The 26,852-nt window shown below is 46.6% G+C and overlaps 1 protein-coding gene across 2 annotated transcripts in view; it reads right to left on the minus strand.

Moving 5' to 3' along the window:
* NHLRC2 (NHL repeat containing 2) overlaps nt 1-26,852 on the minus strand; it is a 76,757-nt gene that overhangs the window by 48,453 nt on the left and 1,452 nt on the right. For both annotated transcript variants that reach the window (XM_040361573.1, XM_040361574.1), the window contains exons 2-5: nt 21,648-21,800; nt 19,541-19,996; nt 10,536-10,657; nt 1,121-1,250 (exon numbers count right to left, since the gene is read on the minus strand). In XM_040361573.1, the coding sequence (XP_040217507.1) occupies nt 1,121-1,250; nt 10,536-10,657; nt 19,541-19,996; nt 21,648-21,800 (861 nt within the window). The remainder of the gene's footprint in view (nt 1-1,120; nt 1,251-10,535; nt 10,658-19,540; nt 19,997-21,647; nt 21,801-26,852) is intronic.

Consider the following 26,852-nt stretch of genomic DNA (forward strand, 5'->3'; position numbering starts at 1 on the left):
TTCATGCATTGTATGAATCTATCTATCTATGGTCGCCGCTGCCACCCCCTATTCATGTGCCTGATCCCTTTTTCGGGCGCCGGGCACACACCATCGCATTGAAATCCGCGCCGAAATCCTCTTGCGATGACGTGTCGCGCCGTCGCCGCGATTATGACGCGGCGACGTGCGCTACGCTGTCATATAAGGAATTCCACGCATGCGTCAAATCATTACGACGCATGCGGGGGATCCCTTCGGATGGATAAATTCGGTGAGTCTGTACAGACCAGCGGATCCATCCGTTGGGATGGATTCCAGCAGATGGATTTGTTGTGCATGTCAGCGAATATCCGATCTGCTGGAATCCATCCAGGGGATAAATATCCGCGGAAAAAGATCCGCTGGCGTGTACACACCCTAGGATCTATCCGCTGAAACCCATTTGCTGGGATTTATCTGCGGATGGATTCTATTGTGTGTATGGGGCCTCAGGCTCTAATAGATGTCCAAAAAGGTGAACAGTTGGCGCCATGCTGGGTGTTCGCTGTTCACTCAGCGTTGTGTTAGGAGAGCAAAGAATATTCGCTTTCCTAACACTGAACTGCCTCTCAGCCAGGTGCTCGGGTCTGGTTACCTATCACCTGATTGGCTGAAATGACAGGCTCTGCGATTGGATGCTGCCGATCAGGTGTCCGATCATAGCAGAGGATGGGTAGAGAGGAAGGGAGAAGACATCGAGGAGCGTGGAGGACATCGCCGTGACCCGCTGCCCCACCGAGACAAGGTAAGTGCCGGGGCGGGCGGGGGATGCACAGTGGCAGCAATTGATGGGCACAGTAGTGGCAATTGGTGGGCACACTGGTAGCAATTGATGGGCACAGTATCTGCCTTTGATGGCACAGTGGCGGCAATTGATGGGCACAGGGGCTGCTTTGGATGGGCACAGGGGCTGCGTTTGATGGGGGGTTTTTTTCAGTTTGTTTGCGCCCCCCCCCAAAGAATTTTGGAGCCCCTGCTGGAGATTGTAAGGCAAGAGCGCCAACCAATTGGGCACTGTGCCCGTTACACAATATATTTCACGTTTTATCTGACACTTGAGGAAAGAGCAGAGCACAAGTAGCAATAAACTAACACTTACCTGGTGGAAAAACAGCAACATCCCAAGGCGAGCTGATTGGCTGCTGTATTCCCTGAGCTCCGCCCACTTTGTCGACTCCTTGACTCCCAGTGCCAGCTATTGTGCTCACCGTTAATGTTTCTAGATCGATCTGCGGACATATTTCATGTTATTAATATTGCAAAAGTAAAACATTTACATATATGAATCATTTCCTTTTTTCGTATGGCTATTTCACAACTTCTCTACCTAGGTAATGGATATGTCGTTTTCAGAGCACTTTAAAGATGAAGATTAATCTGCTTCTATTTGGCATTCCCTGGTCCCCCCCATCATCATGCTAAATAAAAAAATGTTCCTCTTTGATTACAGATCCTATTACATCCCTGGGTCTCTATGCAATGCAAGGCGATCATGGCTGGTAGAAGGGGCTGGCAGGGTGCTGTACATAACTTCCCGAAACCATCCCAGCACCCGGCCTCAGTACTGATGCAAGCAGTGGGCTGGCTCATGGGAGGAGCTATGAAAATATTAGTGAGCCTTGATGGGCAGATGTCATTTGACATGCACACCACCCTAGGTAATGCCCACATGGGACGATGAGCCTCCAGGAGTGAAAGAACTTCAATCCAATGAGTGAAAAGGACCAGAGCAAGTCATATGGGGGAAGAAATCCTCCAACCAAGAAATGAGGCAGGCTCTATCTGACTTGCTGCAGCTTTTCATGCACATGAGAAGCTCACAGTGTGCAGTGAAATCAGAGTAAGTGATTTTAGTACAGGAAAGGATACTGTACACCTGTGCAAGACAAGGAAGGCCGCGATTCAGGGGCAGTTCACACCACATGCAGTCCAGTGTGGGGTTTTTTTCTGGATCGAAAACACAGATAGTAGATTATATGGTTTTCAATGGCAGAGTTCACACCAGTGTGGTCAGTTCCAGACTGACACACCGCTACACTGATCTCCGACGGAGGCCCTTTACCACATGATCAGTCGTAGCCAATCATGGCTGATCACAACGTAAACATGAAGACACGATCGGCTTTTCCTCACTCGCGTCTGACACACGCGAGTAGAGGAGAGCCGATCGGCTGCTCTCCTGACAAGGGGGGGTCTGTGCTGAATGTTTATCAGCGCAGCCCCCCCTCGGATGCCCGCCCAGGACCACCAGGGATGGCCATCACACTGGACCACAAAAACAATTCCTCCTGCGCTCTGGTGTTTTCCTGCTATAGAGCAATGTCATCCAATTTTAGTGTAAAGTCTAGTGTCTTGCAGCTACTAACCACCGAGGCTCTGATGAAGGAGGTTCGCCTCTGAAACGTGTAAGCCAAAAATGTCGGTCTGATGCCATCGGATCCGTGTTGTTACCATGGTTACTGAGCGATACTGTCTACCAGTATAATTGTCCGATAAGCGCTGTCTTTCTACTCTGTTTGTGAGTATGACTACTGTTTTTTATTCAATAAAATAAAGTGATAATGCACTAGGTCGGTGCGCCCTTCTTTTTCTTTTCTTTTTCCATCACACTGGACCACCAGGTATGCCACCCTAGACCACCAGGGAAATGCCAATCAGTTCCCAGGCAGCTGCCAATCAGTGCCCATCCCCAATGCCTGCCAGTGCCATCAGTGATGCCTATCAGTGCAATCTATCAGTGACGCCTATTAATGCCCAGCAGTACCGCCTATCAGTGCCACTCATAAGTATCCATTACTGCAGCCTTTCAGTGCCCATCGGTGCCGCCTATCAATGCCCATCAGTGCTGCATATCAGTGCCACCCATCAGTGCCGGTGATCTGCTGATATGGTTCCGGCTATCGTGAAAGTTCCTGCACAGGCGCAATCTAATCTGCCGAGATGGTTCCGGCTAACGGGAAAGTTCCTTCAAGGACTGCGCAAACTTGCCGACGGAAATCTCCGAACCTCGGCCGTCATCCAGGGCGACGTGGATTTTGAGGAAAGTGGCCAGTCGGCCTCACGTCAGAGCTCGCTCCGCTCGCTTTTTTTAACATCCTCCAATCCACAGGGATGTTAAAGAAGGAGCCTGGATGCCGGGCGAGGTTCGGAGATTTCCGTCGGCAAGTTAGCGCCTGCGCAGTCCTTGAAGGAACTTTCCCGATAGGGAACCTTAAGGACAAGTCACGGCCACCAGAAACCCATCGTCAGTGCCCGTCAGTGCCATCTTATCACTGCCTGTCAGTGTCCATCAGTGAAAGTGAAAGCGTACTTTTTTACAAAGTTTTATAACAGAAGCAAAAGAAAAACTTTTTTTATTTGTTTAGAAAAAAATAAAAACCGCAGAGATGATCAAATGACACCAAAAGAAAGCTCTATTTGTGGGAAAAAAATGATAAAAATTCTGTTTGGGTACAGTGTAGCATAACCGCGCAATTGTCATTTAAACAGCGACAGCGCTGAAAGCTGAAAATTGGCCTGGGCAGGAAGGGGGTGCAAGTGTCTCGTATTGAAGATGAAAAAAGGAGGGGAGAAAAATGCATCAGAAATCCACAAAAAACGCACTGGAACGCATTCAAAATGCGTATGCAGAAAAGCATCTGCAATGCGTTTATATGGTGTGAACTGGCCCTTAAAGTGGGGCTAAAAAATCCTATCCTACTATCCTGAGGGCAGCACCATCTTAAGCTTATTACACACGATGAGATTATCAGACGAATGATCAGCCTCTTTTTTGTGGATGCCAGCCTCCATATCAAAAACAAAAAGGTTACTAAAGAAAGAAAATTCTCGTTCGGCAGAATAAAAATTCGGAAGTGATGTCATGTGTTGTATTGTATTTTTATTGTATTTTCGGGCGAAAACTGTACTGATTAAACAAAAATTATACGATCTGGTATTGTACGAGAAAAATTTTCATGTTTGCCCCTTTGGAAAATTTTGGACGCCATCTTTGTACTAGCAATAAGATTGTCGCATGATCGCTTTGAAATCACTATTTTTTGTACGATATTCTGATCGTGTGTACGGGGCTTAAGCTTCCTCCACAGGAGGCTCCTTAACCAGTTTCAGACCGCCCACCACACAAATATTGTGGCAGGGCGGCCTGGCTACGTGAAACAACTAGAGGTCGACCGATATGGCTTTTTCTCTGGCCGATGCTGATATTTGGAAATCGGGGCGGCCGATATATGTTGCCGATTTTTGCGGCCGATTTTTTTTTTCTTCATCTCAGAAAATCTAGGGTGGAGAAGTGGTTATTGTTTAGGGTGGAGAGGTGGGGAGGAGGTTATTGTTTAGGGTGGAGAGGTGGGGTGCAGCCTATTAGTACCTGTCAGTGTCCATCAGTGCAGCCCGTCAGTGCCCACCGGTACAGCCCATCAGTATCCATTAGTGCCCACCAGTGCAATCTCATCAGTACCCACCAGTGCCACCTCGTTAGTGTCCACCAGTGCCGCCTATCAGTGTACATTAGTGCCCACAAGTGGAGCCTATTGGTGCCACCTCGGTGCCCACCAGTTCAGTGCCTGTCAATGCCACCTCATTAGTGCCCACCAGTGCAGCCTATTAGTGCCCATCAGTAGCCACCAGTGCAGCTCCCTATTGCCCCCCAGACAGTACAGCTCCTCATTGCCCCCCAGACAGTACAGCTCCTCATTGCCCCCCCCCCAGACAGTACAGCTCCTCATTGCCCCCCAGACAGTACAGCTCCTCATTGCCCCCCCCCCCCCCCAGACAGTACAGCCCGTCAGTGCTCCCCCAGACAGTACAGCTTGTCAGTGCCCACCAGCGAGCGCTCCCAGCTCCGTTCCCTCCCCTCTCCTGTGTGTGCAGTAAAGGTTCCTTTAAAATCAGGAGGAAGTCGGCAGCGGCGGCCGCCGCCGATTGGCTGTTACGAGTAATTGGCGAGTAACAACTGCCAACTTCCTCCACGGGGGAAAAAAAAAAAAGTTAGCAGACAGCGGCTGTGAAAGCAGCCGTGTAGAATAGACGGTCGGCGGGGATTTCCACCCAACACACCCCTGCCTCAGGTCCCAGACAATCTGCCTATTTTGCATAATGATCGGCCAATTTCTTTAAAAACGCGAAATATCGGCCACTATATCGGCCGGCCGATATATCGGTCGACCTCTAGAAACAATGTACCTGTGCACTGTCCGCGCTCCCTGGTCTGGGGTGATTGGACACAGCGGGAGCCGCCAGTCACTCGCAATCATTCAGGGAAATTACAGAACGGCAGTCTGCCTATGTAAATAATTTAAAATTATCGTTCTGTCACAGACAAAGAGAGAGATTTTGTGTTCCTACTAATCAGGAAACAGATCTCTCTATTTGTCTAGTGCATCCCACACAGTTAGGCTGCTTTCACACTGAGGCACTTTGCAGGCGCTATTGCGCTATTTTTTCTCGTTGTTTTTGACGTCGTCGTTTTTCACATCGTGAAAAACAGTTGTGTGTAGGCTTTAACGAGGGGGAAAAAACGTGCATGCTCAGAAGCAAGTTATGAGACGGGGAAATTAGCATAAGCAGCCCAAAGGGTGGCACCATTCGAATGGAACTTCCCCTTTGCCGATGTACGTGTTGTACGTCACCGCGCTTTGCTCAAGCATTTTTTTTCCACGATCGTGTGTAGGCAAGGCAGGCTTGAAAGGAATCCCGTCGAGAAAAACATAGTTTTTTACCATAACATGAATAACGGTGACCTTCCCTTCCAGTGTCATTTATACAGTAATCAGTAAAAAAAAAAATTTTTTAGCACTGATCACTGTATTGGTGTCACTGGTCCCCAAAAGTGTCACTTCAAGTCCAATTTGTCCGCCGCAATGTCGCAGTCCAGTAAAAAAAAATATATATATATTCTCAGATCACCGCCATTAATAGTAAAAAAAAATATTATATTACAAATAATAAAAAAGTACCTAAATTATCTCATAGTTTGCAACCACTAGTTGGACCCTAGGGAGTCAAGAATATAATTCATTAGCTTTTACTCTTATTTTATTTTTTATTTCGAGATTTTTTTTTACCATTCAATGAATACTTTAACATCTGAAGAGGGGAAAGATACGGTATATTAAAAAAGGGGACATTGTGTTTTTCTTTGATTATTCTTATGTTATATGGTTATGTTAACGGACTTTTCCGCTAACTGCATTTTGTGTTGAGTCTCTTTTTTATCTATAGGTTTTAGATATACGATTATTTGTATGAGTACTATAATCTGACAGAGCTTGATTGTTATTTTAGTCTTTGTCACTTGTGCCTTGTACAACATTGCTTATTTTCAATAAAAGTATTGAAATATAAATTATCTCATAGTTTGGTTTGCGAAAAAGTTATCACGTCTACAACCAATATACGCCAATTGGGATTTTTTTTATTTAAAAATATGTAGCAGAATACATATTGGCCTAAATTGATGAAGAAATTTAATTTTTTACATATTTTTATTGGATGTGTTTAATAGCAGAAAGTAAAAAAACATTGGGCCAGATTCACAGAAGAAATACGGCCGGAAGTATCTGCTGCGTCGTATCAAATTTGCCGCGTCGTATCTTAATTTGTGATTCACAAACAAGATACGACGCATTTGGCTAAGATCGACAGGCTTACGGCTTCGTACGCCTTCGGATCTTAGGCTGCAATACTTCGGCCGCCGCTGGGTGGCGTTCACGTCGTTTTTCAGCGTCGGGTATGCAAATTAGCTTTTACGGCGATCCACGAAGCTACTCGCATGCGTTACGTCGTCGTTTTTTACGTCGCAAAGTTAAGCCTGCCTTTTCATGGCTTAACTTTAGACGAGCCATGTTAAAGTATGGCCGTCGTTCCCGCATCGAATTTGAATTTTTTTTTTTTTTTTGCGTAAGTACGTTACGCACGTCGCCATTCACAAACACGTCGGGGCGCCGTAATTTCGCGCAAAGCACGGCGGGAAATTTCCAAACGGAGCATGCGCAGAGCGTTCGGCGCGGGAACGCGCCTAATTTAAATGGTACACGCCCCATTTGAATTAGGCGGGCTTGCGCCGGACGGCTTTACGCTACGCCGCCAAAAGTTTACACGCAAGTGCTTGGTGAATCAGGCACTTGCGCTGAAAACTTGCGGCGGTGTAACGTAAAGACGATACGTTACGCCGCCGCATTTGTACCAGAATCTGGCCCATTGATTTTTTTATTTAGGTACAACGTCACACGCCCATGTAATTGTCAGTTAAAGTAACGTAGTGCTGTATGGCAAAAAATGGCCTGGTCATAAAGGGGGTAAATCCTTCCGAGGCTGAAGTGGTCAACAACCAAATGTTTCAAATAAAATATGAAAATAAAGCTCATAGCATCTTATTAGCAGGAGCCTTGCTGATTAAAATAAATCCTCCAGTTATCCAAAAATAAAAGATATTTAACATAAATCAGCTTGGCGGTTGCTCTCACCTGCAGACTAAATGAGAACCGGTGTGCTATGAATAGTTCTAATCACTCCGGTAATACTGTGTCCCATATGGATACTCTGGTAAGAGAAGTGCTATGAATAGTAAACCCCATACACAATGCTGTAGAGAAAGTAAATACAATTATTGCTCTAAGGAGCTGTGCAGAGGCAGAGCTCATGCACACAGAAGGGGCAGAGCTCATGCACACAGAAGGGGCAGAGCTCATGCACACAGAAGGGGCAGATCCACAAAGAAATTACGCCGGCGAATCTACTGATACGCCGGCGTAATTTCAAAATTCCCGCGCCGTATCTTTGTTTTGAATCCTCAAAACAAGATACGACGGCATCTGGGTTAGATCCGACAGGCGTACTTAGTACGCCGTCGGATCTAAGATGCAATTTTCCAGGCGGCCGCTGGGTGGCGTTCACGTCGTAATCCGCGTCGAGTATGCAAATTTGCTTTTTCCGACGATCCACGAACGTACGAGCGTCCGTCGCATTCTTTTACGTCGTTTACGTTCAGCTTTTTCCGGCGTATAGTTAAAGCTGCTATCTGGTGGCGTACTCAATGTTAAGTATGGCCGTCGTTCCCACGTCTAATTTTGAAATTTTTACATTGTTTGCGCAAGTTGTCCGTGAATGGGGCTGGACGCCATTTACGTTCACGACGAAAACAGTGACGTCCATGCAACGTCATTTGGAGCAATGCACCCTGGGAGTTTTGACGGACGGGGCATGCGCAGTTCGTTCAGCGCGGGGACGCGCTTCATTTAAATGAAACACGCCCGCTACTCGCCACATTTGAATTCCGCGACCTTACGCCACGAGAAATACACTACGCCGCCGTAACTTACGGTGCAAATTCGTTGAGGATTCAAACTTATGCCAAGTAAGTTACGGCGGCGTAGCGTATCTTAGATACGCTGCGCCGATGCAGATCTTTGTGGATCTGCCCCAGAAGTGTTTAACATCTCGTGACCAATCATTGGCTGTTAGGTGGAAACGATCGGGCTACAGTACAGTTTGTACCGAATAAAAGCAAAACTTCTACAGCAATCATTTACCTCTAATTTGATGACCTGTAGCGGCTCTTAACCACTTTACCACCTCAATACAGGGCACTTTCACCCCCCCCTTCCTGCCCAAGCCATTTTTCAGCGCTGTCACACTTTGAATGACAATTGCGTGGTCATGCAACACTGTACCCACATTAAATTTTAATATTTTTTTCCCAACAAATAGAGCTTTCTTTTGGTGGTATTTGATCACCTCTGCGGTTTTTATTTTTTGCGCTATAAACAAAAGAAGAGACACAATTTTGAAAAAAAAAGCAATATTTTTTACTTTTTGCTATAATAAATATCCCCCCCAAAAAAAACAATTTTTTTCCTCAGTTTTGGCCGATACGTATTCTACATATTTTTGGTAAAAAAATAAATAAAAAATAACGCAATAAGCGTATATATTGATTGGTTTGCGCAAAAGTTATAGCGTCTACAAAATAGGGGATAGATTTATAGCATTTTTCTTTTTTTCCTAGTAATGGCGGCGATCTGCGATTTTTACAGTGACTGCCATTTTGTGGCGGACACATCGGACACTTTTGACATTATTTTGGGACCATTCACATTTATACAGCGAACAGTGCTATAAATAAGCACTGATTACTGTGTAAATATGACTGTCAGGAAAGGGGTTAACACTAGGGGGCGATCAAGGAATTAAATGTGTACCCTAGTGAGTGATTACAACTGTAGGGGGAGGGGACTGACTGGGGGAGGTGATCGATCGGTGTCTCTATGTACAAGGGACACACCATTGGTCTTCTATCCCTGACAGGACGTGGATCTCTGTGTTTATACACAGAGATCCACGGTCCTGCTAAGTTACTGGGCAAACGCGGGTGTCCAGCGGACATCGCAGCCGCCGGGGAATGCGCATCGGGTTCCCAGTGACGCGGCAGGTGGCTCGGGAAGGCGAGGACGTCGTATGACGTCCTCCCAGAACGAGAGGCTTATCGTCCCACCATCATTTGATGGCGGGCGGTAGCCTAGTGGTTACGGACCAAGCCTCTTTTTGAGATTTGGTGTTTACAAGTTAAAAATATTTTTTTTTGCCAGAAAATTCAACATTATATATATTTTTTCTAACACCCTAGAGAATAAACTGGCGGTCGTTGCAATACTTTTTGTCACACCGTATTTGCGCAGCGGTCTTACACGTGCACTTTTTTTGTAAAAAAAAAAAATCACTTATTTTAATTAAAAAAATAAGACAACAGTAAAGTTAGCCCAATTTTTTTTTAATATTGTGAAAGATAATTTTACGCCGAGTAAATTGATACCCAACATGTCACGCTTCATAGTTGCGCCCGCTCGTGGAATGGTGACAAACTTTTACCCTCAAAAATCCCCATAGGCGACGTTTAAAAAATTACAGAGGAGGTCTAGGGCTAGAATTATTGCTCTCGCTCTAACGATCGTGGCGATACCTCACATGTGTGGTTTGAATACCGTTTTTCATATGCGGATGCTGCTCATGTATGCGTTCGCTTCTGCGCGTGAGCTAGTCGGGACGGGGGGCTTTAAAAAAAAAAAAGTTTTAATTATTTATTTTACTTTTTATTTTGACACTACATCCCGCATCTCCCTGCATTGATGTAGTCCCAAGAGAGGGGGCGAGCACGTTGACTAACCCCCAGCCAGAACGACTCGGACGATGGTGGAAAGCTTACTGAGGAGGAACAGGAAGTGAGAAATTCAGACAAAGAAAAAAAAACATTTAGAAGGGAAATCGAAGGAAAGGGTAAGTGGACCAACAATGCACTAGCTTAAAGGAGCCTATTTAGAAAATAAAAAACAAACTTTTACAACCCCTTTAACACCAGGGAAGTAAAAAATAAAAACGTGGACAAATGTGTGCGAATGTGCTGTTGGGATGTCAGTCATGCTTATAAATGGAACAAGTAATCAGCTGGAGAATGTAAAGCGTATGTCACAATTCACTCTTCATGAATACTCTTCTATAGGAGAGCAATAGAATTGTACCTTCCGGATCAGATGGTTCTCCGTGTCGGCCACATAGATATTATTGCCATCGATATCCACTCCTTGTGGGGAGTTGAAGGAGCATTCTGAAAATCGTCCATCTTTCTGTCCGCTCTCAACTCCTATGTGAGACAACAAATAGAGAAGTGAGGATGCTTATCATGACAACCTCAGATGTATAAAGGATTAGAAAAGGAAAGTACACAGCTTACAATTGTTACCATTTATGCTTTTAACCACTTAAGAACCGGACCAAAATGCAGCTTACCAGACCTGCGCAAGACGATGTACGTCCATTTTTTAAAGATTGATATCTCGGTAACGGCAGCAGCTGCTGCCACAACCGAGGTATCGATCTTTAGTGTGCGCGGTCTGGTAAACGATAACGACGGTCTCCGCAGCGGATTCGCCGCGAGATCGCCGTTATCGGTGGCGGGAGAGGGGCCCCCCCTCCCGCCGCTCTCCCGTGCCCTCCGCCGCTTACCGTAGCCGTCGGTAGCGGCAGAGGCGATCGGGTGCTGTCGGCAGCTGACTGGGGACGAGACTGAAGGAAAAATATCCTTCGCCCATCCCCATAGCTCTGCTGGGCGGAAGTGACGTCAAAACGTCAGTCCCGCCCAGCCTCTTAAAGAGACAATTTTTTTTTTTTGTCATTTGAAAAAATTACATTTCCAAATTATTATTTTTTTTTTTTGCATTTAAGCCCAAATATGAGATCTGAGGTCTTTTTGACCCCAGATCTCATATTTAAGAGGACCTGTCATGCTTTTTTCTATTACAAGGGATGTTTACATTCCTTATAATAGGAATAAAAGTGATAATTTTTTTTTTTTCCAGTGTAAAAAGTAATAAAATAAATAAAAATAAATAAGAAAACAAAAAAATTTTTTTTTAAAGCGCCCCGTCCCGACGAGCTCGCGCGCAGAAGCGAACGCATACGCGAGTAGCGCCCGCATATGAAAACGGTGTTCAAATCACACAAGTGAGGTATCGCCGCGATCGTTAGAGCGAGAGCAATAATTCTAGCCCTAGAGCTACTCTGTATTTTTTAAACATCGCCTATCGAGATTTTTAAGGGTAAAAGTTTGTCGCCATGCCACGAGCGGGCGCAATTTTTAAGCGTGACATGTTGGGTATCATTTTACTCGGCGTAACATTATCTTTCACAATATATAAAAAATTGGGCCAAATTTATTGTTGTCTTATTTTTTTATTCAAAAAAGTGATTTTTTTCCAAAAAAAGTGCGCTTGTAAGACCGCTGCGCAAATACGGTGTGACAAAAAGTATTGCAATGACCACTATTTTATTCTCTAGGGTGTTAGAAAAAAATATATATAATGTTTGGGGGTTTTAAGTCATTTTCTAGCAGAAAAAAAGAGATTTTTAATACAGCTTACCTGTAAAATCTTTTTCTTGGAGTACATCACGGGACACAGAGCGGCATTCATTACTATATGGGTTATATGGAGTACCTTCAGGTGTAGACACTGGCAATCTCAAACAGGAAATGCCCCTCCCTATATAACCCCCTCCCATAGGAGGAGTACCTCAGTTTTGTAGCAAGCAGTATGCCTCCCAAAATGGTCCTCAAAAAAGAGGGGTGGGAGCTCTGTGTCCCGTGATGTACTCCAAGAAAAAGATTTTACAGGTAAGCTGTATTAAAAATCTCTTTTTCTTTATCGTACATCACGGGACACAGAGCGGCATTCATTACTATATGGGATGTCCCAAAGCAATGCTTACAATGAGGGGAGGGAGAACATCTCCAAGACAAAAGGATTTAATTTAGAGATATACTCAAATCATAATAAATCCAACTTAGTTGAGAAAAATAAAATTTTTAAATTTAACTCGAACAAGAGGACCCTCGGATTCCGGGGGTCTCAAACTGCAGCCTGCAGCACTGCCTGCCCGAAGGCAGTATCAGTATTCCTTCTTACGTCCAACTTGTAGAATTTTGTAAACGTGTGGACAGAAGACCAGGTTGCCGCCTTGCAAACTTGAGCCATAGAGATCTGGTGGTGTGCTGCCCAGGAGGCGCCCATGGCTCTAGTAGAATGAGCCTTTAATGATACTGGAGGAGGCAACCCTTTCAAGCCGTAGGCCTGAGTGATTAATTGCTTAATCCACCTAGAAATGGTGGACTTTGCAGCTGCCTGCCCCTTCTTGGGCCCATCCGGTAGAATGAACAGCACATCTGTCTTCCGGATCTTCTTTGTAGCTTTAAGATAGGCCTTCATGGCCCTGACAATATCCAAGGTATGCAGCAACCCTTCCTTTCTGGAAGTAGGTTTAGGGAAGAAGGATGGTAATACCAAATCCTGGTTCAAATGAAAACTGGATATGACCTTCGGAAGGAAGGAAGGATGAGGGCGGAGAACGACCCTGTCCTTATGAAAAACAAGATATGGTTCCTTACAGGATAAGGCTGCCAGCTCCGAAACTCTTCTTGCGGAAACTATGGCAACCAAAAATACTAACTTCCTTGTCAGTAGAACCAAAGGAATATCAGCCAACGGCTCAAACGGTTGTTTCTGTAAACTTGACAGAACAAGATTTAAATCCCACGGACAAAGCGGGGATTTAACTGGAGGTCTAATACGTAAGACCCCTTGAAGGAAGGTCTTAACCAGCGAGTGGGTGGCCAGCGGCCGCTGAAACCACACTGACAGAGCAGAAATCTGTCCTTTGATTGTGCTTAATGCCAATCCTTTATCCACTCCTAGCTGGAGAAAACTTAATACTCTATCGATGGTAAATTTGCGAGAAAGCCATCGCTTGGACTCACACCAGCCTACATAGGCCTTCCAGACCCTGTAATAAATCACCCTAGAGACCGGTTTCCTGGCTCTGATTAGTGTAGAGATTACTTTCTGAGACAGACTTCTACCCCTGAGAATCAGGGATTCAGCTTCCAGGCCGTCAAATTTAGATGCCGTAAGGCAGGGTGGAGGATCGGACCTTGCGATAGCAGGTCTGGCCGTAGAGGAAGAGTCCAAGGGTCTCCCACTACCATCCTTAAGATTAGTGAGTACCATGCCCTTCTGGGCCATGCTGGAGCTACCAGGATGACTGGTATGTGCTCCACCCGGATCCTGTGCAGCAGGCGGGGTAGTAACTGGAGCGGGGGAAACGCATAAAGAAGTTTGAACTGATGCCAAGGGCAAACCAACGCATCGGTTCCGCAGGCCATCGGATCCCTTGAGCGGGACATGAACCTGTCTAGTTTCTTGTTGAGTCTCGATGCCATGATATCCACGTCCGGCACTCCCCATCTTTGGCAGAGTGCTTGAAAGACTAGTGGATGCAGAGACCATTCCCCCGGCCATAGAGTCTGGCGGCTTAAGAAGTCCGCCTGAAAGTTGTCCACTCCTGGAATGAATATTGCCGATATGCAGGGCACATGAGCCTCTGCCCATAGAAGAATCAAGCTCACCTCTCTCTGAGCGGCTTGACTCCTGGTTCCCCCTTGGTGATTTATGTATGCCACGGCCGTGGCATTGTCTGATTGAATTCTCACCGGGAACCCCTGCAATTTTGACGTCCAAGCCCTGAGGGCTAGTCGAGCAGCTCTGAGCTCCAAGATGTTGATGGGCAACTGCTTCTCTGGCTTTGCCCAAGTACCTTGGCGAGTGCAACCATCCAAAATTGCTCCCCAGCCCGTCAGGCTGGCGTCTGTGGTCACTATCTTCCAAGCCACTGGGCTGAAAGACCTCCCCTTCAGTAGATTCTGAGGGTCTAACCACCAACACAGACTTTGTCGGACTCTTGATGAGAGCGGCAACGGGATATCCAAGGCCTGTGGCCTTCTGCTCCATGCTGACAGGATGGCTGCCTGTAGGATGCGAGTGTGGCTCTGGGCGTATGGTACCGCCTCGAATGTGGCCACCATCTTGCCTAGTAACCTCATACATAGGCGAATAGTCGGTTCTTTCTTGCTTAGAACCAGTAGGATTAATTCCTTGATGGCTTTTACCTTCCTCAGAGGTAGGAACACTCCTTGTTGTTCTGTGTCTAATCTCATGCCGAGATATTCCAACTGCTTTGTGGGCTGGAAAGCTGACTTTTCTCGATTTAGGACCCAGCCGAACCTCTCGAGGTATTGGACCGTGAGGGCCACTGCTCGCTCCAAGCCGGGAGACGAGTGATCTATGACTAGGAGGTCGTCCAGGTATGCTAGGATCGTGACCCCTTGGATCCTTAGTTTGGCTAGGATTGGAGCTAGGACCTTCGTGAACACCCGGGGGGCCGTAGCCAACCCGAAGGGAAGCGCCACGAATTGGAAGTGACGCGAAGCCACCATGAAGCGTAGATATCTTTGATGTGGCTGATAAATTGGAACATGAAGGTAGGCATCCTTTATGTCTATGGACGCCATGAAGTCGTCCTTCTGGAGTGTGGCAGCTGCTGACCGCACGGATTCCATCCGAAATGAGCGGATCTTTAGATATGCATTTACCATCTTTAGGTCCAAAATTGGCCTGACATCTCCATTGGATTTTGGGATGATGAATAGGTTGGAGTAGAAACCCAGCCCCTGTTCCAGGACTGGTACCTCTACTATTACTTCCTGGGAAAGTAGATGATCTAATGCCGATCTTAATGCGGCTCCCTTTTCCGGATCGTTTGGAATCCTCGACTTCTGGAAATGAGGAGGAGGAAACCTTAGGAAATCTAATTTGTAGCCTGTGGCCACGGAAGACCGTACCCACTCGTCGGGAATGCTGGCTTCCCAAATCTCTGAAAAGAGTCGCAGCCTTCCCCCCACCTTCGTGGGTGGGGGCGCCCCTTCATAAGGTTGGCTTGGGGGCTGGTTTTGCTGGTTTGCGAAACCACTGCCTTTTGCCTCTAACAGCCTGTCCTTGTGATCTGCTGTTGAAGCCGAAGTTTGCTTTTGCAGGAGGCCGTCGATACTGCTTGGCATTAGAGGGCCCCTGCCCAGGGGAATACTGTCGTTTAAACGCAGGTCCCTGAACCTTCTTCTTAGTTGGCAAGAGAGTACTCTTGCCGTTTGAAATGGTCTGAATGTATTTATCTAGGTCTTCTCCGAAGAGTCGTCCTCCATGGAAGGGGAACCCTACCAGGAGCTTCTTGCATGGGGGCTCAGCCTCCCAGCTTTTTAACCATAAGAGTCTTCTCATATGGATAAGGGATAACGATAAACGTGACGCTTGCTGGATAGAATCCTTGATTGCGTCTACCGTAAAACATATGGCCTTAGGGACATCCGAAAATTTTTCTGCCTGCTGGGCCGGAATAAGTTTAAGCATCTGCTTAAATTGATCCGATAATGCTTGAGCGACCCCAATCGCAGCCACAGCTGGCTGTACTACTGCCCCTGCAGTAGTGAAGGAGTTCTTAAGTAGTGCTTCCAAGCGCTTATCAACTGGATCCTTGAACACCTGTATGTTTTCTACAGGGCATGTTAACGATCTGTTAACACATGAGATGGCTGCGTCCACTGCAGGAGTAGCCCATCTTTTGGAAAATTTTTCTTCCATAGGATATAGGACAGAGAACCTTTTAGGTGGTAAAAAGATCTTATCTGGCTTGTTCCAATCTTGGAACAAAATTCCCTCTAATAGAGGATGGATCGGAAACACAGCATTGCTTTGAGGCGCCCTCAGTGAGCCCAAAGCTGAAACCGTCGATACCTGGAGATCTGGTACTGGCAAGTTGAATGCCCTATGGACCAAGTCCGACAATCCTTGAATCCACCAGCTCTCCCTCAGGGAGACTGCCCCAGACTCCTCTGTATCCGGGTCTTCGATCCCTGAACCTACTTGGTCCTTGTCCAAGAGGTCGTCCAATTCCCCTGAGGAAAGGACCTCCTCTTCTGAGGGTCCGCGCTCGGGCGACGGAGATCTATTCCGCTTACTGCCCCGCATAGCTGCGGCTATCATTTTTCCCATGCTTTTCTGCATCTCTTTTAAAGAGGTGAGTAATACCTCCTCCGTGACCATCTTAGGGTTGGACTGACCCGCGTCAGCTCCAGCCCCAGATCCCGATGGCCCCAAGGCTCCCTGTAGGGAAAACAGCGGCATACCATGGTACAATACCGAGGTACACCTGCTACCTATTGGTATTTGGAACTATAAAAGTTAATTGTCCAAACACCTGTTTGGGGGATAAAAAAATGCTTCCTCTCCCCTAGATGACTTTTTTTTTTTTTTTTTTTTTTTTCGTTTTTGTTTCAAATCCAGGAAAGAAAAAACATTCTGTCCCCCTGAGTAGTATTGCAAAGAAAAACTATGAGATGGAAAAGAAACAGCCTATTTCTAGGCTTGAAAAAACAGTCCTCTGAAGACTGCAATATCCTTTCTGGCCACTGTGTGTCCTCGGCGCCCCGTGCTGCCGCTCTGGTCTTTCTCCTCAGTTCCAAAGTATTGAATGGAACAAACAAGGAAGGGGCGGCCCTTCCTTTAAGCCACTGACCCGCCCTTCCCCCCCAGCAATCTCAAACAGGAAATGCCCCTCCCGACAGGGGGGGGGGGGGGGATTTTGGGAGGAAGGGACCTCTCTGTTCCAGCAAACTGCAGCCTGCAGCCTGGAACCATGAGGAGGTCAGCGTTTTGCCTGCTTGCAGGCTCTGAGGAGGAAGACTGAATGGAGCATCGCCTGGAGGCCTGCAGGTAAGCAAAGCTCTCTGACACACACATATATTTTTATATAACACAGGCCCCACTCAATGCTTTTCCAACACTACAAGGGAGGTCACATCTTATGGGGAATAATACATAGAGAGCCATCCTATCTTTATGATATGTGACTAGTTTGCCAGATGCAGTGCATAACTTTAGGCATGTCCCCTGTGACCCCCCAGAAAAAAACCTGCCAAGAACCAAGTTCCGCAAGTTTTCCCCTCACTTACCTGCTCCATGCCGCAGGACTTTGCCAAGCAAGAGGCCCAATCTTCCCCCATCTCCGTGGGGATGTCTAGACCTTCAGGCCCTGGGTTCCTATGAAGGATCCACTGTCCTGGGCCCATATAGCACCCTGGCAACAGAAAACTTTAGGTACCCAAAGGTTTCTAAGTTCTGGGCCCAGGGTCCAGCTCTCTAAAAGAAAAGCATTATGGGCTATACCCCAAGGGTTTGGGGTCCGGTTACTGACCACTTTAGCGCTGAGGCTTTTTTGGACAGAACCGGTAGCTCACCTAATCCCAAGGATGCGGAGGCAAGCTAAACCATGACTAACACCTAAGACACTGGCGTAAAAACTGAGGTACTCCTCCTATGGGAGGGGGTTATATAGGGAGGGGCATTTGGACATTGCCCCTTTAAGCGATTCGGCAACTGCGTCGCTTTAACTGACAATTGCGCGGTCGTGCGACGTGGCTCCCAAACAAAATTGTCGTTGTTTTTTTTCCCACTAATAGAGCTTTCTTTTGGTGGTATTTGATCACATCTGCGGTTTTTATTTTTTGCGCTATAAACAAAAAATAGAGCGACAATTTTGAAAAAAATGCAATATTTTTTACTTTTTGCTGTAATAAATATTCCCCAAAAACATATATATAAAAAAAAATGTTTTTCCTCAGTTTAGGCCGATACGTATTCTTCTACATATTTTTTTTGAAAAAAAAAAACGCAATAAGCGTTTATCGGTTGGTTTGCGCAAAATGTATAGCGTTTACAAAATAGGGGATAGTTTTATTGCATTTTTATAATTTCTTTTTACTACTAATGGCGGCGATCAGCGTTTTTTTTTCGTGACTGCGACATTATGGCGGACACTTCGGACAATTTTTACACATTTTTGGGACCATTGTCATTTTCACAACAGAAAATGCATTTAAAATGCATTGTTTACTGTGGAAATGACAGTTGCAGTTTGGGAGTTAACCACAGGGGTTATGTTTCACCTGAGTTATGAAGGAGTTATGTTTCACCTAGTGTGTGTTTACAACTGTAGGGGGGTGTGGCTGTAGGAGTGACATCATCGATTGTGTCTCCCTATAAAAGGGATCACACGATCGATGCAGCCGCCACAGTGAAGAACGGGGAAGCCGTGTTTACACGTGGCTCTCCCCGTTCTTCAGCTCCGGGGACCGATCGCGGGACTCCAGCGGCGATCGGGTCCGCGGGTCTCGCGGTCCCGGAGCTTCGGACCGGGTCACGGGAGCGCGGCGCGCGCCCGCGACCCACGGCTGGGTACATGTACAGGACGTACATGTGCCCAGCCGTGCCATTCTGCTGACGTATATGTGCAGGAGGCGGTCCTTAAGTGGTTAAAGATGTTAATGACGATGTGCTTATATTTTGCCTTCCCTGGTTCCCCCTTCCCTTCCTCACTCATCAACATGCTAAACTACATTGTTTTAACCAGTTCCCGACGATGTATGTCGACAGAATGGCACAGCTGCGCAAATGGGCGAACAGGTACGTCCCATATAATTTGCGACCCAGCCGTGAGCTCCGTGACCGCGCAATCGGGACCTGCGGACGCGATCACCACCGGTGTCCCGCGATCGGGTCACAGAGATGAAGAACGGGGAGATGTTGGTGCAGAGAGTGTTTTCTTCTCTGTGACAGATAACAGATCTAAAGCAGCGTGGCCAAGCTGAACATAATTTTTATTCATTATAAAAATACCAACCTAATCGTTCTCCTCTCCAGCTCTCTCATCACCTGCTCCCATGCTCATCTCCAGGACTTTTCCAGAGCCTCTCCAAGCCTATGGAACTTCTTACCCCAATCTGTCCATCTATCTCCTTCTCTATTAGCTTTTAGAGGATCCCTGAAAATCCTCCTCTTCAGATAAGCCTATCCTTCCAACACCTAACAACTGTATTTTTTTTTTTTTCATTTTGTCCATCTGATCATCCCCCACAGCTACTACCTTTTGTTCTACTTGACCCTCCCTTCTAGACTGTAACCTCAAACGAGCAGGGCCCTCTGATCCTTCCTGTATTGAATTGTATTGTAACTGTACTGTACTGTACAAATTGTTGGCTCTATATAAATCCTGTATAATAATAATAATAAAACCAATAGGCTCTTACCTCCGATGCTGTGAAGCACCTTCCCTTCCTTGGACACAACCAAAATCCTGTGGTGACCAGTGTCGGCAATCACAAGCCTCTCGCCAGATGAGTCTATGGCCACCTTTCCAGGGAAGAGCAATGGAGAGGCGGGCAAGGAATCCCGGTAGAGTTGGAGTGGGATTCGACTGGAATTGATCTCTTGCCTCTCTTTGTAGAATTTTAAGGCCATAGAGGTGAAAAGGAACAGGTTCTCTTTATTTCCTTCCCCAACTAGAGAGAATAGAATGTTCCCCCGAGGACCCAACACGACCAATGTGGGCCAACAGGACACTTCCAGTTCCTGCCACAAGGTAGCATCTGCATCATTCACTACAGGATGGGTAATGTTGTATCGAAGAACGGCGCTCTTAATGTTCTCCAGAACTCGCTCGTTGGGAAATTTGGCTGAGTGCACGCCAACAATGACCAGACCATCTGAAAGAAACGACAGAATGGAAGTGAACATCTGAAAGCAACATGCGCCAGAAATATATACATTCAACTTGCACGTCTTCCAGTGTCGTCAAAAGAAAAAATTCCCATGCCTTGCCAGCTATGGTCATGTGATCTTATGTCCCCTCCAACCTCAGACATGGCTCAGATATAACAGTTATGGAACTAGGACAGGTCTACAATGAACAGGAGTGATATAAATATCTGAATCTGTCTTTAAGCATTTGAGCACCAGCCTATACGAACCCCTTTATTACCAGGAAACTTTAAGTGCAGGGATAGTTTGACTGACAATTACGCCGTCATTCAATAGTGACCCAAATACAGTTTATATCATGCTTTTGAGACAGATAGAGCTTACTTTTGGTGGTGTTGAATACCCACTGTGTTTATTTATGGTTTACTCTATAAAAGAAAATTAAAAAAATTTAAATTAATGTTGCCCTTAAATCGGAAGTTCACCCTAAAAACATGTATGTACCATTCCATCCAGCATACTGCCGACATGTACAGTATGCTGTTTGTTTTTTCACTGTACATACCGCCGTATAGCTATTCCCCCCCCCCCCCCCGGCTTCCGGGTAGTGGCTCCCGCGGGACTGGGCATTCCTATTCAGAGACTAAGTGATTGACGTGATGACAAAAGCTTCCCCCCGGCGCATAGGGCGCGTCACCAGTTTCCGAAAGAAGCCGAACTGCGAGTCGGCTCTATACCGCGCCTGTGCACCGACGTTCGGCTTCTTTCGGAAACTGGTGACGCGCATTATGCGCCGGGGGGAAGCTTTTGTCATCACGTCAATCACTTAGTCTCTGAATAGGAATGCCCAGTCCCGTGGGAGCCACTACCTGGAAGCCGGGGTGGAAATAGCTATACGGCAGTATGTACAGCGAAAAAATAAAAAAAAAACAGCATACTGTACATGTCGGCAGTATGCTGGATGGAATGGTATATACATGTTTTTAGGGTGAACCTCCGCTTTAAACTATAAACTACATAAAAATGCCTTACACAGGGAGGAAGAGGTGAATGGGTTAATGTGCAAGTCATGTACAGTGAGAAGATGGAGCTGAAGGGTTTAATGTACAGAAGTGCAGGATAAGGGAGGTAAGGGGTTAATATACAGGTCACTAGAGATAGAATGGAGCTGTACAGGGGATGAAGGGAAAGTGAAGTGGTTTCAAAGAAGTCTCACAATCAAACCTCCTCTACCCTGAATCTGCTTCTCTTTGTGATCTGGAACTAATAAAATGATAATTCACCAATTATTTTCCTTCATCCCCTTCCTCTGTTGTAAGAAGGGGCAAGCTCTCCAATGTAAACACTACATTGTTTACATTTGTGATTGCTGTGATTGGTCATCACAATAATCGATGGTGCAGAGACTCTCGAATCGCCTCTGTACACAGTGTCTGTGACCGGAGCCAGTGTACTCGCAGCCTGGGGAGGGGGAAGGCCCCACAAGCAGTAGACATTCCCTCCCTCATACTTTTTTTAGGTTTAGGAGATGTCCGAGATAGCCACGGGTAAGCCTTAATATAGGCTTACCTGTAGCAGAAAGTGGTTGTCTATGACCACTTTAATTACCATTAAATTAAATGTAATTTCCTCTCCATAGAGATGTGTATAAGATACCTGTATCAGTGTAGCGGTGCTCCAGCTCATGCAGGTCAGGGAGGATGTGCATACAGTTGATACAGCAATATGTGAAGAAATCTAAAATCACAATTTTTCCACATAGATCTTTGTGTAGAGAGATGGCACCTTCTGTATTCAGCCATTCCAAACCTAAGAAAGCAAAAGATAGAAAAGAAAGAAATGCAAAATCAACAGAAAAAGGCGATATTTGTATATTTCTGAAAAAAAAAAAAAAAAAAACACAACTTCAACATAAAAGCACAGCTGGCCTTAGTTATCCAATAAAAACAAAAAAGAATCATTGTATGGAATTAATAGATAATTTCTTGTTACAGCTGTTCTCTAGAAATTAGTATTCTTCTTAAAGCGGGGGTTCACCCTAAAAAAAAAAATGTCTAACATTACAATGAGCTGACCTGTGACACGGACATAATGCTGGTCTTTTTTTCGTACATACCGTTTTATCTGTATTTTCCCCCCGGATTCCCTGCGGGAGTGGGCGTTCCTATTCACAGGGTAAGTGATTGACGTTCTTCCATACGGCGCATACAGCGCGTCACGAGTTGCCAAAAGAAGCCAAACGTCGGTGTGCAGGCGCCGTATAGCGCCATATAGAGCCGACCCGACGTTCGGTTTCTTTCGGCAACTCGTGACGCGCTGTATGCGTCGGTCGGAAAAACGTCAATCACTTACCCTGTGAATAGGAACGCCCACTCCCGCGGGGAATCCGGGGGGAAAATACAGATAAAACGGTATGTGTGAAAAAAAAAAAAAAAAAAAGACTAGCATGATGTCCGTGTCACAGGTCAGCTCATTGTAATTTTTTTTTAGGGTGAACCCCCGCTTTAAGTTACGGGTGAACTGAACGTGATAAATGAGGTCTAGAGAAGTGCAGAGGCCAACTCCACCTCTTAGATCAATGGTCTCCAAACGATGGCCCTCCAGATGTCTGTGAATGTCAGAGTTTTACAATGCCTAATGCCCCTTTCACACTGGGGCAGTATGTGCGGTGGCGGTATCCGTTGGAATTGCCGTGGAATTGCGGCGGTATTCGGCCGCTAGCAGTGCGATATTAACCCCCGCTAGCGGTCGAAAAAGGGTTAATAACGCTGACAATGCGCCTCTACAGAGGCGCATTGCCGGCGGTATTACCGCAGTGTCCCATTGTTTTCAATTGGAAGGAGCGGTATACACACCGCTCCTCTCACCACTTTAAAGATACTGCTTGCAGGAGATTTTTTTTTCTCCCGCCAGCGCATCGCCTCAGTGTGAAAGCCCTCGGGCTTTCACATTGAGAATGCTGGGGCAGGATTATTTCAGGTGTTATTTATGCGCTATTTTTAGAGCTAAAACGCCTTAAATACGCCTCAGTGTGAAAGGGGCCTACTGGGATTTGTAGCAAAATGAAGGAAAAACGTTCTGGACAGCCGCACTCCAAAAATAAATTGCTTTTATTGTAAAAAAAAAAAAAAAAACACACTAAAAGCATGCCACAGCACACGGGGTAAAAAGCTTTCTACTAGGGTTGTCCCAATACCACTTTTTTAGGACTGAGTACAAGTACCGATAATTTTTTTCAAGTACTCGCCGATACCGAATACCGATACTTATTTTTAAATGTGTCCCCAAATGCAGCCATGTCCCCCCACAAATGCAGCCATGTCCCCCCACATATGCAGCCATGTCCCCCCACATATGCAGCCATGCCCCCCCTATATCCAGCCATGTCCCCCCTATATCCAGCCATGTCCCCCCTATATCCAGCCATGTCCCCCATAAATTCAGCCATGTCCCCCCTATATGCAGCCATGTCCCCCCTATATGCAGCCATGTCCCCCCATACCTAGATGCCGCATGGTTAAACAGCGTGCGGGGAACATCACAGCTTTCATTTGAATAGCTGTAGTCGCGGCACAGCGGGAACACTACAGCTATTCAAATGAAAGCTGTGATATTCCCCGCACGCTGTTTAACCATGCGGCAGCGGCGTTGTTGCGGTATGCGACGGGGTCGACGGCGGCATTCGTTGCGGCGGCGGGGGGGTGGTCAAGTATTCTATTTAGGCATCGGGGGTATTTGCGGGAGTACAAGTACTCCCGCAAATACTCGGTATCGCTCCCGATACTGGTATCGGGACAACCCTACTTTCTACCCCGTCTGCTGTGGCATGCTTTTTGTGTGTTTTTTTTATTTTACAATAAAAGCAATTTATTTTTGGAGTGCGGCTGTCCAGAACGTTTTTCCTTCATTTTGCATCATTCCATGCATTGCCAGCACCACTGGCTTTGGATCAGGTGAGGAGACTTTGATTAGTATCTTAGAGCGGTGATTCCTCTTTTTCATACTGGGATTTGTAGTTCTGCAACAGCTGGAGGGCCGTAGTTTGAAGATCCCTGTCTTAGATCATGTTATATCTATATTTAGGGCGTAACATGGTCGGAAGTGTACACACCCCCCCCCCCCCCCCCCCCCATCCTGCTCAGATGACACTTCCTCCAGTTCAGTAACACAAATTCCATACCTTGCTATGAACAGGGAGATGAAGTTAAAGTCTGGAAGAGCCTGTGCATTGCACCCCAAATCCGGTTATGCCAGTTGCAATGTTTTGCAGGCTCATTTGCAAAAAAAATAACAATAAATGCAATTTTTTTCTGCAAATATGGATGCAAGATTTTTTTTTTTTACAAAAGGTAGCATTAGCCTTTAACTTTTGGCCCCATTCACACCTGAGTATAGCATTTTCAGGCAGAAAGTCGCACAATTTTACTGCGTTTTTGCACAGGTCAAAAGGTCACCAATGTAAAAAGCAGAAAACGCCCAAATCTGCCTAAAAAAAAAAAGTCTCAGAACTTGTTTGAGCTTCAGACCTTTTAGAGCTTCTGGTGTTTTGGAGTGGAGATGTGAACCATCTCCATAGAGAATAATAGATTTTTTCCCCCCACTACAAAACACTCAGGTGTGAATGGGGTCTTACAGTAAAAGGCTGTACAGTATACGGCCGCCAGGATGGATAGGAGTTGCAACACACCTGGATGGGCTCCGGACGCAATGCCCTGAGCCGACACCCTGAAGCCTATTAGAGCCTCTCTGGCTCTAATCAGTGCTTCAAAAAAACACACCCCCGCCCATCCATCCTGGCAGCTGTAAACGGTACAGGGGTCCCATCCATCCTGGCGTCCGTATACGGTACAGGGGTCCCATCCATCCTGGCAGCTGTAAACGGTACAGGGGTCCCATCCATCCTGGCGTCCGTATACGGTACAGGGGTCCCATCCATCCTGGCGGCCGTATACGGTGCAGGGGTCCCGTACAGTATAGGGTCGCCAGGATGGATGGGACCCCTGTACCGTATATGGCCACCAGGATGGATGGGACCCCTGTACCGTATAGGGTCGCCAGGATGGATGGGACCCCTGTACCGTATACGGCCGCCAGGATGGATGGGACCCCTGTACCGTATATGGCCGCCAGGATGGATGGGACCCCTGTACCGTATACGGCCGCCAGGATGGATGGGACCCCTGTACCGTATATGGCCGCCAGGATGGATGGGACCCATGTACCGTATACGGCCGCCAGGATGGATGGGACCCCTGTACCGTATACGGCCACCAGGATGGATGGGACCCCTGTACCGTATACGGCCGCCAGGATGGATGGGACCCCTGTACCGTATACGGCCGCCAGGATGGATGGGACCCCTGTACCGTATACGGCCGCCAGGATGGATGGGACCCATGTACCGTATACGGCCGCCAGGATGGATGGGACCCCTGTACCGTATATGGCCGCCAGGATGGATGGGACACCTGTACCGTATACGGCCGCCAGGATGGATGGGACCCCTGTACCGTATACGGCCACCAGGATGGATGGGACCCCTGTACCGTATACGGCCGCCAGGATGGATGGGCGGGTGTGTGTTTTTTTGAAGCACTGATTAGAGCCAGAGAGGCTCTAATAGGCTTCAGGGTGGGCTCAGGGCATTGCGTCCGGAGCCCATCCAGGTGTGTTGCAACACTAATCCTCCTCCCGGCAATCGGGAAGCAGGTCTGATGGGGCTTGGGGGGGGGGGGGGTGCGCCGAGATGTCACCAACCAATAGGGGGGTTGCATGCCACCCCCTCACAAAAAAAAAAAAACTGTCTGCCACTGTATAGTTCCTGTGTGATTGGGCCATGCACTATATACACTGCCTTAAAGTAATCATAAACCTTGAAATTTTCCACATTTAGTCATGTTACAACCAAAAAATGTAAATGTGTTTTTTTGAGAACCTCCTTTCACTGCAATTACAGCTGCAAGTCTTTTTGGGGATGTCTCTACCAGCTTTGTACATCTAGAGGGGGACAAATTATCTCAGCGCTAAGGAATGTTTTTATTTTTTACAGCTCTGAGCAGAGAACGGCTCTGTACTTGTTAAACAGAATCGTGGAAATATCGGATTAGGATCATGAGGGGGGGGTTCACGTTTAGTGAACAATCATGTTTTTTTTTTTTTACAATTAATCGTGCAACTCTAGTGAACAGCAATTTTTGGGTCATTCTAACACATGAATATGCTTTGATCTAAACCATTCCATTGTAGCTTTGTCTGTATGTTTAGGGTCGTTGTCCTGCTGGAAGGTGAACCTTCACCCCAGTCTCACGTCTTTTGCAGACTTTAACAGATTTTCTCCTAAGATTGTTTTGTATTTGGCTCCATCCATCTTCCCATCAACTCTGACCAGCTTCCCTGTCCCTGCTGAAGAAAAGCATCTCCACAACATGATGCTGCCACCACCATGTTTCACGGTGGGGATGGAGTGTTCAGGGTGATGTGCAGTGTTAGTTTTCTGCCACACACAACGTTTTGCTTTTAGGCCGAAAAGTAAAATTTTGGTCTCGACCAGAGCACCTTCTTCCACATGTTTGCTGTGTCCCCCACATGGCTTCTCGCAAACTGCAAACACTAATGGCTTTCTTCTTGCCACTCTTCCATAGAGGACAGATTTGTGGAGATCACGACTAATAGTTGTCCTGTGGACAGATTCTCCCACCTGAGTTGTGGATCTCTGCAGCTCCTCCAGAGTTACCATGGGCCTCTTGGCTGCTTCTCTGATTAATGCTCTCCTTGCCCAGCCTGTCAGTTTAGGTGGACGGCCATGTCTTGGTAGGTTTGCAGTTGTGCCATACTCTCTCCATTTTCAGATGATGGATTGAA

Source organism: Rana temporaria, chromosome 8 (genome assembly GCF_905171775.1).
Source record: "Rana temporaria chromosome 8, aRanTem1.1, whole genome shotgun sequence".
Lineage (NCBI taxonomy): Eukaryota > Metazoa > Chordata > Amphibia > Anura > Ranidae > Rana > Rana temporaria.